The following is a 14,549-nucleotide window of genomic DNA, read 5'->3' on the forward strand; positions in this document are numbered from 1 at the left end:
GTATTCTTGCTACAGTCGAGTGAGGGGTTCGGCCTCGGCCCATCAATGACACTAAAACGGCGTCCAAGTTGACTGGTAACCTCGTGGCAGACATTGTCAACCACGACACGAACAGAATTTACAACCTTTCTTCTAATTCATGCGCACGTTGATCAGTACAAATGCGACCAAAAGTACATACATGCGTCGTATCAAATTTCCTGTCATAAAACACGATCGACGTGTGTAGCGATTCGAATGAGGGCAGTCGTAGGATAGAGAAATTGGGAAGTTGGGGCGAAAGGCGCGGTTGTACAAGAGGATGGTGTAACTGTACAAAGAAAGAACGATCAGATGATGTGGACAGGAACGGAGGCAGTAGGAACGAAAGCGACGACGGAGGGGCGGTGACAGTACACGCTTGCAAGCTTGAATGCGGAGTTAATGAATGTGTGATGAGTCCAGTTTCGTGGTACATAAGAAGTGATGACGGGGTGGGATGGATACTTTGGTGAAGAGAAGATTGAGTTCGTCGACGAGCTTGAGGAGCGACTAGCCGGTTGGAAGAGGGAGATTTTTCTCTATCCCTGAAAAAACCCATCCCAAGGAGACACAGATCGATATTGATGAGACCAAGAAACCGAAAATAGGGAGTGTGGACTGCCACGAGCGAGGGCGGCCGCTTAAAGCGGAGAACAAAGGAGTGCGTAAATGTGCATTATCACGTATATGACGAATGAACGAGCGAGCGAGTGTAGTAGGCGTCCCAAGAAATAAAGAATGAAATATATATCATCAGTACATACAAGGTGAGGGACAAGCGAGACATACCTTTGAAGTTTGGAAAACGAAAGAGATCGGGATGAGCGCGGATAAGATAGGTGGAACTTCAAGAGATGGGAGGGTCAAAGTGTGAAGGCGAACAGAATAAACAAAACAGAACTCGCGAACAAACTTGAAGTACCGAAACTAGGTCAGTTTTCAGAAAGGCGATAGCAAGAGAAGATTGAGAAAAATAAGTAACCATAAGTAAGAAGCAACCTACGAACTACGAACAAAAAAGACGCAAAGAAAGAAAGACTGTAACGTCAAACAGAAAAGAAAGAACAAATTTGTAGGAAAACCCGACCTACGACATCTCGTCAGATGAAGCAGATAAAAGCGATCGTAAAAGACATGCAAGGACGACGAAATCAAGCTAATGAAGCATCGAAGACTTAGATAATCTCAATTGGAGTGCGTTCAACTTCCATACCACGACCATCGCCGATCGGTCATGGCATCAGTTCAAATGATCAGATTCATATCTAACATGGTTCAGCTTTTCTGTGTGCAGGCTGCAGTTTGTATGGTTTGCACTATGAAATACACATTTTGCTAAATGATACTACGACAATTGAATGTCTATCAAAGTGTAGCAAGGGTCTCCGAGACTCTGACCCCGATGCCAGTCTGGACTCTGCATGGAAGTAGTGGCGGCCACTATGCCAGCCATTTAATATTTCTCACCAGCATTGCATTCGACCTGTTTTCCTTCTTCTGTTGCACTAGTACATACTGCATCTAAGACGGGACCCTTTCCCTCTTTCCTTAGTTCTTACTCCTCAACAAACTGAAGGGGTGCACGAGCGTCTAGAAAGCGCTTGCACCAGAGCTTTCTCCTCTTCCCAAGGACTAGTTTGTTTGTATACAAGACAATGTATAATACGATATCGAGACCGTTACAATATGTACAAGATCCTAGGGATACTGTTCATGTGCAGGTATAGAATGAAAATGTCCCGTTCTTCGCAGCTAGAATATCTCATGTCATCAACAAAAGCTATGTCCCTGACTTGTGCAATGGTATTGTTATCCGAAGCGATTCTCTTATACACCCCACCCCACTGCTGCACTAGCAAAACTGCGCCAAAAGGTTGTCCAAGGCGAACGATCAACCTCAACTCTCGTGTAGTCGGCTCGTTGTATCCAGGATAGCTGTCGAGCGTATCATCTGACGGAGACCCAAGCTCACGCGAATCTTCCACGCTCTGCGTCTCGTCTGCAAAGTTAATCAGCCCGAGATCATGCCGATTCCACGGACGGACGAGCAAAAATGTCTGTTGAGTACGCCTTGCAGGCGAGAATTGCACAAACCTGGTTTCCGTTGTGACCAGCAGGTCTTGTAGCCCGTTTGCCTTGATGTCCAAAGTGAAACATCTGGCCCCGTCTTGACCAGGCCTCCGCTGTGAGAGGAAATGTGATGCAAGGCAGTTGCAGTCTGGCATTGACAAAACGGGGAACGCCGAGGTTCTCAAGGGTATACAGTTTCGAAGCCGACTCCACAGCCACAACATTGTTTCGCAGCGTGGAGACCGATATCTACATGTCGTGTTCAGATAGAGATGGCAGGGTATACGACGGAGTCTTGTATGAAGAAATCTCGGCTGGGAGACAACTATTGAAGTTGGATGATTGTCCCACCCAATCCAGGGCTGTGATGTCGCCCGAATGAGCAATGATCTCCTGCAAGAGTCGTCCGAGCGCATTCTGTCTTTTTTCTCCGTAAATTATAGGAAGGTGGACGCCGAAGATCCCAAACAGCGGATACGCAATGGCTTCCTGCAACATAGTGACACACGTTGATGCCCATTGAGAATTCTCTCGAGCATCTCTCATCCCCGGGCGGAAGGCGACGAGCGTCCGCACGTTTATGCCAGTTGAACGTTCCAACTCCTACGTGATAGCGACAGACTGCTTGTGGTTGCGTGAGCGGTCGTCAAGATATAGGGTCCAATCGGCTTGGTAGAAGAGAACAATTTTAGGAGCGAGGAACTCCTGAATAGTTCATCCTCGCGTGTTCCAGATGCTGTTTGCGAGCGCACCAGACTCTGATGATGGTGAGCGCTGAGCAGTGATACCAGACGAACATGGAGTTGACTGATTCTTGTAGCTCAACGTTATTATACTGGTCGACAGCATGTGTCACTCCACGCACGATGCCTCGCATCGCGTGCAACTTTGCAGAACTTCTGCAACTTCACAACGGTTCCGACAGGATCCAAGTCGTATATGTCCCTACCCTTAAGGTCATACAGTACCGGCTCCTTTCTTTCCTACCTATAGGATAACATAACCCGACCGAAGTACATCGCGACCGCTTCTTTGATGGGCCCTGTTTGTAGGGGCCCATGCATGTCGAATGAATGCAAAGCTCTTTGTACTCTGTACTCTCCGTGAATGTGTTTATCTGCACATCTCGATTGCACAAACGTCCAGTGATGGTGTTGATTAGACGAAGGGGGCATTTTCCAGTTGGGTGTGAATGGCTCGTCGGATAGCATCTTCTACTTCAGATGGACCGACATATTGCTGGCATAGCTTTGCAAAAATATAAGTCATCTTCAAGCTGGCGCTTGGGTTTCTGTGGGTCGGGTGCATCATCCAACTTGGAGAGCATGATTGTGGAGGCCTCGACTGCATCATCAGAGCGATGTGCTCCACGAAGCGCTGCATGCTCCAATTCGTATCCAAGATAAGACGAAGGGTAATGTTAAAACAACGACGGATATCGTCCGCACCTTTTCCGCATCCGAAAGGGCCTCCGCATAGAATTTTTGGCCCAACTTTACCTTACTGCGATGCACAAGGAAGGAATCGTATGAGGAATCCATCCCGAATGCTGCAGAAAGTGTGTTCTCGATAGACCAGAGCTGAAGATTCCCATCAGTCTCCAGTCGCGATCAGTTCTCCACTGGAAGAAGCTGCGACGCAGAAAACCCATGTGGTATGTTCGAGTGCCTGTCCTATCTGCTGGTGTGACTTGGTGCTCCACAAGCGCACATTCTTATCGTACGAAGCAGTGGCAATGAAGGAGCCATCAAAAGAGATGGCCAGCGAGTAGATTGTGTCAGTATGACCAGTACAAGGTTGACCTATTGATATCCATTCGACGAGTTCCAAAACTTGATTGTTTTGTCTCCTGATGCAAAGATAAATTGCTGGCCATCAGGCGACCACACAATGTACACTTGAAACGAAATCTTGGTGAGCGTCGATGTTGAGAAAGAAGCTCGGCGTTACCTGTGCTCCAAACCCGGCATGTGTCGCGCCGTGTCCGATGCTAATTTTAGCCCAGATGGCTGAAGGCGACACTACGCACTGAATCCCAATTAGCACTTGGGTCGATGGATACGATCACTCTAGTTTCCCCTTGATAGACGAAAGAAAACGCTATCGCGAAACGCACGAATTCTATCGCGCCCTCTCTGGATTTAAAGTCTCGGCACTTCCTGAGCTTGCACTGGGTCAAAGCTTTTGAGTTTACGATTCTAGGCTTTCCCATGACTGCATTGTCCCTGGGAGCCCCAAGTCACATCAGCGAGCCCGACTGTTTAGCCGACTGTTATCAAGATATGACTCGTACATTAAATAAAAACAAATTCGCCCGCTCCCTGCACACTACCCCCCATCGCAAATCAATTATATCGAGCATCTCCTGCGCTACACACTACTGCTAGTTGACGCATGGATGCGCTCCTCAAAAGCAATCGAAGTCATAGTGGTTGCTGTATCAGAATTGGCCACGAGCTCAGCGTGATATTCTCGAACACCGAGGATCAGGCGTGGTCCCAGCACAAACAACTGCACAAGCCCAAAGATCTGAGCGAAACCACCATACATATCAGCGCCCAGGGAATATGGGCCCTATAGGAATGATGAATGATGTTCGCATGCATATAGAAGTCGGTGATAACTCGACATACCGCTGAGAGCATTGGAGAGAGGAAAGCGATCCGGAAGCAAGAGAAAGCCAAAAAACTAGCTCGCGTAAAACTTCAGTGGAAAAAGAGAACCACATTGACATTATGAGCTCACCTCCCAAAGTAACTCACATGAGTTTTCATTAGCACCGTGAAACTGTCACCTATGATACCTCTTGTTGAGTGTTGTCGTAGTTCACGGAAGTGCTTTACAGTAATACAGACCGCGAGACACAGTGTAAGGACCTCCCATACAGTGTCAAGTATCCAAGTCATGGAAATAAGAAATACGGAATCTCCCCCGTAGTCAAACATGCACTGATAGGTGCCAGAGAGAATCAATTCCTCTGGTATTTTTCAATGAGCCTGATGCACTTGAACATTTCATACATAATTAAAGCTTACCCCCTGAAATCTGCATCGTCCCTATTGTGAGCATCACTGCGTTGGCGACTCTGATGGCCAGAAAGACGACGACGAGACATGTCAGCACCTTTCTTGATCGCTGATACATGGCATGTAACCGAGCGATCATGATGACTTGCATGGTCTTTCAGTCAAGTAAATGTCACGGAGGTGTATAGCTCACCGCCCAGTATTACATTTATAACGTCATCCATCCAATAAATTCCGTCCTGTATGATAAGGCCTGACAAATCCAGCAACATTAGTTATCAGCTTCGGAAGATCACAGGGTCTAAACAGACTCACAACTGTAGGAGTCGTTATGTTGAATCAACGACTTATTCGAGAATATCACTCACCCCTGCATGGTAGTTCAGTGTTTTGACAGGAATGGAAATCATCAGTGTGGAATATTCACTGTATCCGTCATCGAAATAGTTGGAACATTAACTATATGCCGCCCGTCACAAGAAAGAAACAGAGTCTATGCGAGGAGACATACCCAAAATGTTCATCCTGATTGTATGAGATGGGTAATGAGCGCGACATCGATGGCTTAAACATCCAAACATACACAGTATATCCTATTCCAGCAAAGCGCACCTAGGATATTTTGAAGTCAGCAGAACTCGGATTTGCTAAGCATAAATATTGAAACACAAGGCACATACACTGAGGCAGAGAACGGTCATCAAGGACCAGCGTTGCCTCTGCCGTGAACAAGTTTTATTTTCACGTCGTTCTCTCGATGTGGGAATCCGCTCACCCAGATCAGTTCAACCTATAACACAATTCTAAGTGAGTTGGCTCCCCCAGTAATCGGGATCGACGTACCTCTTGTCCAAACGTTAGCACTGAGAATACCATAATGATATCAGTGGTTCTTTTATACTTAGTCTTGCTCACTCCAATCGTACATCACCCCAACGGAGGTGGCAACTGCGAAATTGGAGTCAATGTGAATCAAATTATCACCGTCATCATGCGGTTGACTCTCCACGAACCTATGAAATAGCTGAAAATAACATTCGAATTAATGGCTGGCCACACACTGGGATCGTTCGAGACTAGGGTCATAATGTTAGAGAATGGAGCGAGTGAGCGGGGGGATTTGGTAGACGTATAACGATCGCATTCGTGCTTGATATACCACAATCCAGCGCTTTACATTACCAAAGTGAGATTCAAGGGATGATATCTGATCGATCGGAGTAAGTGGTTCGGCCTGAATTCCAGTAAAAGACAATGTGCATCCAGGGATACCGATGGCATGAAGGTCGGCTGTTAGAACCGTTCATAGGCAACCTGCCAGTGCGATCAGCGGTTATATTGCCAAAGTGAGATTTGAAATTTGAAAGACGATATGGATGTCGTATCTTGTTAGAGGTTCAACGTAAATTCCAGTACAAAAACAATATTTGGATCCCCTATGGGATCAAGGTAATTAGCACAGCACAACACATCGGATTATCACCGCGGGTGATTATGGGGAAAATGAGACCAACAAAACATTGAAAATACCTGCAAAAATACCCATATAGATTTTGTTTGGTAATGTACAGGATTTGCCCTCAATACGTTTAAAACGCTAGAGTCGAAAGTCGAAAACCGAAAGCGAAAGTCGAAAATTGAAATTCCATATCGGGAAACGAAGCGGATATTTTTGTCCGCTTTCATAGTTTCGCGATCATTGGGTTTTGGCGCACCGGTAACTCTTCTCGAGATCAAGATTCATTCGGTTCGAAGTGTTGTATGATCGCCTGCCAAGACACTAGATTGTCTGGCTCCCCGTCTCGTATGATGCCTCTTTCGTTGCCCCTCGTCTGCCAGTGACAAGATTATGCGGCTGTGGAGTACAAACATTTCCCAGAAACCAAGTTAGTGTCGCAGCACCTTATTGCACGCGTTACGGCGCACCGCAGCACCCTCTCCGCAGAAGTCGCAGAAGTAGCACAGCACTTTCACGTAAATTGAGACGTGGGTACTAGCTGAGTACAAAACTTGAAGGTCTTGCGCCCCCGGATGAGAGAATAACAGTGCTTCGCCTTACACCAGGTTAAAAAATGATGTCCACACAATCCAACTCCAAAGGCGTCGCAGTCGTCACTGGATCTGCGCAAGGAATTGGACGCAGCATCGCAATACGTCTTGCAGGAGATGGCTATGACGTTGTGATCAACGATCTGGAAAGCAACAAAGAGAATTTGGAGGAAGTCAAGAAGGAAATCGCTGTCAATTTCCCAGAGCGCAGAGTGCTAAGTGTACTTGGGAATGTCAGCGTTGAGGAGGATGTCAAAGGCCTGGTTGAGAGTGCAGTTAAAGAGTTTGGCAGGCTGAATGTTGTGGGTTGTTCTCAACTGGTTCAATTACCCTGCCAAGCTTATATTGTATTATAGTTTGTTGCAAACGCAGGCATCTGCAGATAAAAATCACTCCTAGAAAGTAAGTTGCAGTCAATTGTCGATGTCGATGTACCACCAGAACTTACTGAAATCCTGTCGCAGCGACATCCGACGACTTTGAGTCCATGCTTTCTGTGAACGTCAAAGGCACCTTCTACAGTTATAAATATGCAGCGCAGCAGATGATAGCTCAAGGCGAGGGTGGGCGAATTATCGGTGCAAGCTCCCTTGCGGGAAAGAAAGGCAGGTCCACATATGTGGCGGTTCCTTCATGTATGATTACGTATCTTTTCAGGGCTTCGTTCACTCAGTGCTTACTGTGCGTCCAAATTCGCTGTCCGAGGGCTGACGCAATCCGCAGGTATGGTGTACTTAGTCTCATGAGCACCCGATCTCAATAACGTTCTTTGTAAGCCGTAGAACTTGGTCGCAATGGAATCACAGTGAACGCATATGCGCCAGGAACAATTCAAACACCAATGCGTAAGTTTCGAGATTTGTGCATTAAATATACGGCGGTAACTTTTACCCCGTGTAGTTGCTGAGTTTACTGGATCAGCCGACAATAACGATATTTACGAGAAGGTGACCCTCCACCAATGTGCATGACATGCTAATTTTGACATTTTTTTTTCATACTTGAGTTCAAACAGATGACAGCGGTAGGCGACATTGGAACTACCCAGGACATTTCGAGCTTGGTTTCATTTCTGGTGATCCCGGAAGCACGTTTCATCACAGGTGTGTATATTATACATGGTCTGGGTTTCATAAGCTCGAAACTGATGGTTGTAACGCATCGCTTCGCAGGCCAAACAGTAAGCATCTTCTCACTCGGACTGAGGAACGCAATCTGATATGATTCACGGACAGATATCGATCGACGGCGGTATCTTCTTTGATTGATGGACCATGGCGAAATTGCCGTAACCTTACGCATTATTTTGCAGTCTGAACAGCAGAGATCTTATCTTTTCAACCGTACCCATCAGGATGCAATCTGATACGGTTCACGAACAGGCTAACGATTGACAATACTGTGTCTTTCTTGATCGAAGGACCTTGGACATTACCTTTTCTAAATATTGTTTTTGAGCATAGTAGTCCTTCGTGTCCAGTGTTGTACTTCCTTGTAATCATGGTCTTGGGATGTCATCTACAACAGCAGGGAAGAAACGCGTCATTAACTGGGAGCTACACTGTCAAGTTTTGCGGTGATCTGACCACAGTTCAGCAAGCACAGGTCATCATTGGATATTTGATAACATCGAAGAGACGCAAGAGACTGGTGCAATGGTTATGCTGCGCGGCATATCAGAGGTGGATCCCGACCACGCCAGAGATGGCACCATGGATGCGCAGGAGGAATTCATTCTCAAAAGCCACATGGATGACCCTTTTGAAGCAGACCGGCAGAGGCACAGATGTAATCTGTACGGATGTTGACTTGGAATGTCTGTCCGTCTTCGAACAGCACCTGTTCGAAAAGTCGCCTCAGTCGGGCTCTGCATGAAACAATCAGTGGGGCCTGGATGCTGGGACCCATATGCTGTGCTTCCATCCCACTGGAACCACAAGGATCGCAATGAAGGAGATCCCGATTATGATGAAAACAAGCTGACTTTCGAAACGGTCCTAGTTAACAATCACCTTAGCACAGGCCAGATTTCAGTGACAGTGACAATGTCGAACAACATGTGTCAGGACCTCAGAAGCGAAGAAAGGTGATAATAACCGGAAGGAAGTCATTGAAACAAAATATGGGAGACCTGAGCCTTTGCAGGCCGGGAGTACTTGTGTGAATCTTGATAACACCGCCTGACTGTGACTTTGTAAGCGTGGATGTAAGTATAAGGAATCGGCGCACGCTCGACTCCATGATGGCTTGTCTGGAGGACAAGCACTGGGAGGTTCCAGTGACTAACAGTAAGTGTAGTTGAGGCGCACTCACCGTTTGGGTAGCAGCAGTCAGTGGCGCAGCATTTTCACATGACTCTCGGCAACTGCCGCTGACAACTTCTTTTCTTCTTACCATGTCGTCCCTCCTCTACATATGTACGTTCATCAACCCGCAAGAAGCTTAAGCCTCTCATGTCTCATGCTTTTTCCTCTCGTCTTTCTCCCCACCTCTTCCTTCAAAACCAGCAGAATCTCTGAGAACGGTGGGAAAGGTTCTCCCCTGTGCCCATTCCAGCTCCGCGTGCCCCTCCAGCGAGCCCCACCCACTCTCCTATGCAATTTGCACATCTATAACGCGCGCCGATATTAGCAGGAAAAGTGAAATTACATAATATCATTATCACACTCTCCTCCACGCCATCAATGGAGTCGGTAAATCATCGTCTGATCCATTGTTGATCACTTGTCCAGGTCATCATCGAAATACTCCGTTGGTGATATTGATCTTATCAATCACAATACTTCGACTTGTCCATTGCTCCGACGGTCATCGCTTAGATCGAGTAAGTCAGTGGTTTAGTGCGCTACTTTTACCGCCAGCGGCAGATGGCTCGCAACGGTTTCAAGGCAAGCTGGGTCCTCCACCTTAGCGCTCGAAGGATATCGATAATAGGAATAGATTGAGGTTCCGACTAAAATTTCAGGCCACGTATGACCTGGGAACTGGTCCGCCGCTATCTGATCAACAGACAATTTCTCGCATTCAAGCCGCGCGAGTTATGTATCTTGACGAACAGACGCCTTCACTTTGGCCAATCGAAAGTTTTGGTATGTTTCATCATCTCACAACTCCTTGGAATCCAAAAAATTGAGTCCAGTGGGTGTATCAGCGGCTGAGAGGATCGTAACTTGTCAGAATGACAACTTCGAATTGAAGGCACACTCGTCAACCATTTACTGTTTCTCGTTTCGCGAATCCAACTGCCTTGTATCGGGCTGGGTGTCGTTTTTCACTTACGATCTGTCTTCAAGACATGCTGATCGCCACCAAAGGTTTCAATTCCTGCCAGTATGGCCCACTTCACAGACATCCGTTCGTGGAATCGTCATGATTTTAGCTTGTTCGACTTTGTAGATGATGCACAGAGCGTGATCGAGTCTGCCTGAGTCTCCGTTAGACCATTTTGCTCGGGGGTATTCTAGGGATGATGATAATACGGAGTCTCACTCACGAGAGTTGGGGTTGATTGGTCGCCTCAGGTAGGCATTTGGTGTACATTTTCTAGCACAACCGCGTGGTTGGAAGACAAGAGAGTTACTTCGGATCACAATCCCATCACACGAGTCAAGTACATGGCTTCTGTTCATGACATGATGGAAACTTGTCAGGACACTAGAGATATTGTACATAGTGGCATGTATTTTGAAAACTGGATCTCTGATCAAAACGTGTTTTCATTCAAGGACACTAACAGCAGTCACATGGAACAAATAATACAACGCTAGCTTTGTATTATGTCGCATGTGTCATATCTTACAACAGGAAAAGCGAACCACCGTATCATCGGGTTATTGCCATCTTTGAGGTTCACATTGGCGAGACCGTTCGTGCGGAGACGAAAACGACTTGATTCAAACTGACTGTCGAACGGATGTACTACGTTTGTACAGCATCGTTTTCGGGGAGGGTAAGACGACAATGGTTTCGGGCGAGGGCGCGCAGCGCCCACCGGCCTCGAAGGGGCTTTAGCCTAAGGTAAAGAGGTGAGCTGCGAGGGCGGGTGGGCCGCCTCGCTGTGATTTGACTAATCTGCCCCTTCAGGGCCTTGGCAATGGTGGACATAAGGTCTCTCTCTGAGTGTTAGCGAGGCGTTCATTTGCGCTTCTGCGCAACGAAATCAGGGAGAGGAGGGTGGGGGGGAAGCTAAGTCGACGAAGTGCGCGATGAGAATTGGATGAGAATGGTCGACGCAGCAGAAGAAGGTGCGAACGTCACGGTTGTTGTTCGCTCAAAGACTTGACTCCATTTCCTCCGCTCGTGCCTTGCTACGTAATAGAGTGTCAAAATGTACAAGGCGCCCTGGCCGCCCCAGCCCAAGTCTTGAGGCTATATATAGAATCAGGTATGGTGGTTCGGTTAAACTTTGACATCCCAGCAGGAACCGCTGAGGAACGTCCGCACATGCTCGTTCGACTTCGCACTGCAACGAGTTTATATATGAACTTCTACGAAAGGCATTACAGGTATGATTCCTCATAGTCGTTTCTAATGTCATTCAAGCAGTTCAACATATCATTATTCAGTTTAAGGCGGAAGCTTACTAGCACCGTGACATATCAACTCCTTCATCAACTTTCTTGTCAGCCGACTCTTCAATCACACTCTGAATCTGTCATCGGGATGGTTGGACATACATATCATTTGTTGAGACACGGCTCTCAGATTGTTGGCACGCCGGTGTCAAACATCATTAGTTCTTCCGATGATGATCGATTTTCATTGGATCCGCTATGTATTATCCACACGGCCAAGGGGCGCTCAAAGTGGCGCTTCAACTCTAAATGTGACTCTTGTCAACATGGCCGCGGTTTGCGGGTGCATTATCATTGATCAAGCTGTCAACAAGGTTGCCAGGCATTTAGCGAACCAGCGTCCAATGTTATAACTTAAGGAACACTGCTCTACCACCCACTCTTCAGATTTTGTTCTTGCTATGTCGGATTGCGTGACAGGCGGGCTTACAGTACTTCTTGCTGCTGCTGTAATCGGCATTGCACTAAGAAGCTACTTCACCAAACCAAAGCTGCCTCACGGTGTTCAATTTCCACCAGGGCCGACGTCGCTCCCGATTCTAGGTAGCGCACTGGCAATCGATGTAAATGCGCCTTGGGTTACCTACAAGGCATGGGGCAATCGATACGGCAAGTGATCCCTCAAAATGCTGATACCCTACTCTGCGCTGTACTAACTGATGTTTGCTTAAATAGGCGACATGGTTTATACTAAGCTCTTTGGTCAAGATAACATAGTTATCAACTCTGAGGAAATCGCAAGAGATCTCCTCGAAAATCGGTCTCAAAACTACTCTGACAGACCGGAGATTGCAACCAATGAATTGTATGACTGATTGAAGGATCGAGTGTTCTTATCACTTAGTCTTGAACTAGATTTGGTGTTGACCACACTACCGCGTTCATGCGATATAATGACAGATGGCGTCTTCATCGCAAAATTCTTCACCAGTCATTCCGACAAGATGTCGTACCCGATTTTCGGTTCATGCAAGTGGCAAAAACTCACGAACTTTTGTTGAATCTGCTGGAGGATCCTTTGGGCTACCCAAAACATCTTGAAGTGTGAGCAAATGTCTATATTAGACTCGTCGTTGGCGTTGACAAGCTCTCCAGACATGCGGGTTCTATAATTATGTCTGCCGTGTACTCATATGACGCAGCGCGTCGTAATGATCATATGATTGAGCGTGCATTATTTGCCCTGGAGGTCGTATTACAGGAGATGAGACCGGAGGTAGCTGCGATATTCAGCGCATTCCCCTCCCGTAGGCCACGTTGCAATCATTTCGCACAATTTCTTACTGTCTGATCTGCAGTTCTCCGTCTCCCGTCTTGGCTACCCGGCATGCGGCTCAAGAGGGTTTCACCTTTAGCTAAGCGGTTAGCGCTTGAAAATTTAGAAAATCCGTTTGCGCACACGGAACGCGGCCTGGTAAGTGCAACATGACATGAAGTGTTTTATTCACAGTCAGTCTTCAGACCGCCGGGACCGTCTCTTCTTGCATGGTCGCTGACCATTTGCTGAAGCTCGATGAAAGCAACAGAGATTCGGCTTTGCGGAAGAAAGCAGTTATGGATTCTGCAGCAACTGCGACTGGGGGTGAGCACATCATCACAATGCGATTTGTCAGACTGATAACATCGTCTCGCAAACAGCTGGTACAGAGACGGTAGGCTGTAAATGGTGGGCGATTGGTTCAATGCTGACCATTACTAGACAGCAGGTGTAATAATGATCTTCATCCTTGTCATGGTTCTCCATCCAGACATACAAGAGAAAGCGCATAGACTTATTGAGAATGTGGTCGGTACAAAGAGACTGCCGACGTTTCAGGATCGTCCATCGTTGCCCTACATTGACGCTATTTTGCGCGAGTGCCTACGGTGGCACCCAGTGCTCCCTCTAGGTGCGTTGCTCACCCAGCACAAAAAGAACAAACCAGTAATCAGTTATAGCGATCATGCATGCTGCCGTCGAAAGCGACGTTTATGAGGGCTATTACATCCCTAAAGGTATGCGAGTCCCTCCCGTTCTGATTCAGTTGATTTTGATTTGTAGCGCAGGTGCTACGGTCACTCCAAATGTTTGGTACGGACGATAATTATTACTGGGACCCCTGATCCCCAACTTACTACTGTGCAGGGCGATGTGTCACAACGAAGTGAAATACCCACATGCATCTGAATTCAATCCTGACCGTTTCCTCAATGCGGATGGTACTCTGACAGATGATACCGTCGGTATTGTCTGGGGATTTGGACGAAGGATATGCCCTGGTAGGCATCTCGCTGAAGCATCTGTATGGTCTGCGATGGTTCACTTGCTCGCGATTTTCAAATTTTCAAACGCCAAAGACGAGAATGGTAAGGAAATCGAGATCAAGCCACGGTGGGGGGGAGGGCTTACTGTGTAAGTGGTCTTTGGCAGGATTTCAGCGGAGACATACTCAAGCTGAAGTGTATTCCTGTAGACGACCCGTGCCATTCTCTTGCAGTATCACTCCGCGGGATGCAGGGATGGATATCGTAGCCCTGCAGCATCTGATTGAAGTATCTGTTTAGGTCTGTAGTGAGTCACTACATACTCTGTGCATGCATTTTTCTGTGGGAAATGATAGGATGTATCATATGTATTACAAGGGTACGAGCCGAAACAAACAGTACGAATGCAGACAGCCCGTTCAGTTTGTCCTCGTAGCATTCATCCGCGTAATCATTTAATCCAAGGTGGGTCCTCGTGTACACCGGATGCGAAACATCTGGCATCAGTGGCCAAACTATACCTAAAAAGGTTGGTCCCTACCATTATTAAACAAGGATGGATGGA

General features: G+C 47.0%; 3 protein-coding genes across 3 annotated transcripts; 2 read left to right on the top strand and 1 right to left on the bottom strand.

Annotated features, from left to right (window-relative positions):
• Positions 1 to 4,461: 4,461 nt before the first annotated feature.
• DFJ58DRAFT_843916 (uncharacterized protein) lies at positions 4,462 to 5,235 on the bottom strand (the record flags this gene model as incomplete). The annotated part of the gene is made up of 3 exons (XM_041393019.1): positions 4,462 to 4,665; positions 4,854 to 4,885; positions 5,127 to 5,235. 3 exons carry the CDS (start codon positions 5,233 to 5,235, stop codon positions 4,462 to 4,464), a joined length of 345 nt encoding a protein of 114 aa, XP_041240851.1.
• A 1,606-nt stretch (positions 5,236 to 6,841) lies between these two features.
• Positions 6,842 to 8,711, top strand: DFJ58DRAFT_801956 (uncharacterized protein). The gene is made up of 7 exons (XM_041390907.1): positions 6,842 to 7,472; positions 7,631 to 7,771; positions 7,824 to 7,889; positions 7,943 to 8,011; positions 8,067 to 8,113; positions 8,173 to 8,271; positions 8,402 to 8,711. The coding sequence occupies exons 1-7, from the start codon at positions 7,190 to 7,192 to the stop codon at positions 8,432 to 8,434; spliced, it is 738 nt and encodes a 245-aa protein (XP_041240852.1). The 5' UTR covers positions 6,842 to 7,189; the 3' UTR covers positions 8,435 to 8,711.
• A 3,195-nt stretch (positions 8,712 to 11,906) lies between these two features.
• Positions 11,907 to 14,381, top strand: DFJ58DRAFT_515447 (cytochrome P450). The gene is made up of 12 exons (XM_041380780.1): positions 11,907 to 12,349; positions 12,416 to 12,545; positions 12,596 to 12,784; positions 12,836 to 12,987; positions 13,039 to 13,154; positions 13,202 to 13,322; positions 13,379 to 13,392; positions 13,440 to 13,629; positions 13,679 to 13,735; positions 13,787 to 13,811; positions 13,866 to 14,132; positions 14,194 to 14,381. The coding sequence occupies exons 1-12, from the start codon at positions 12,142 to 12,144 to the stop codon at positions 14,282 to 14,284; spliced, it is 1,560 nt and encodes a 519-aa protein (XP_041240853.1). The 5' UTR covers positions 11,907 to 12,141; the 3' UTR covers positions 14,285 to 14,381.
• The last annotated feature ends 168 nt before the right edge of the window (positions 14,382 to 14,549 follow it).

This window comes from Suillus subalutaceus (genome assembly GCF_016647625.1).
Source record: "Suillus subalutaceus strain FC151 chromosome Unknown DFJ58scaffold_99, whole genome shotgun sequence".
In the NCBI taxonomy this organism is placed as follows: Eukaryota; Fungi; Basidiomycota; class Agaricomycetes; order Boletales; family Suillaceae; genus Suillus; species Suillus subalutaceus.

Coding starts and splice junctions, on each gene's coding strand:
- DFJ58DRAFT_515447 (XM_041380780.1), top strand. CDS start 12,142: ATGTCGGATTGCGTGACAGGCGGGCTTACAGTACTTCTTGCTGCTGCT. Junction 12,988..13,038: donor ATTCAGCGCATTCCCCTCCC/GTAGGCCACGTT, acceptor TCTGATCTGCAG/TTCTCCGTCTCCCGTCTTGG. Junction 13,812..13,865: donor ACGGTCACTCCAAATGTTTG/GTACGGACGATA, acceptor ACTACTGTGCAG/GGCGATGTGTCACAACGAAG.
- DFJ58DRAFT_801956 (XM_041390907.1), top strand. CDS start 7,190: ATGATGTCCACACAATCCAACTCCAAAGGCGTCGCAGTCGTCACTGGA. Junction 7,772..7,823: donor CTCCCTTGCGGGAAAGAAAG/GCAGGTCCACAT, acceptor GTATCTTTTCAG/GGCTTCGTTCACTCAGTGCT. Junction 7,890..7,942: donor AGGGCTGACGCAATCCGCAG/GTATGGTGTACT, acceptor GTTCTTTGTAAG/CCGTAGAACTTGGTCGCAAT.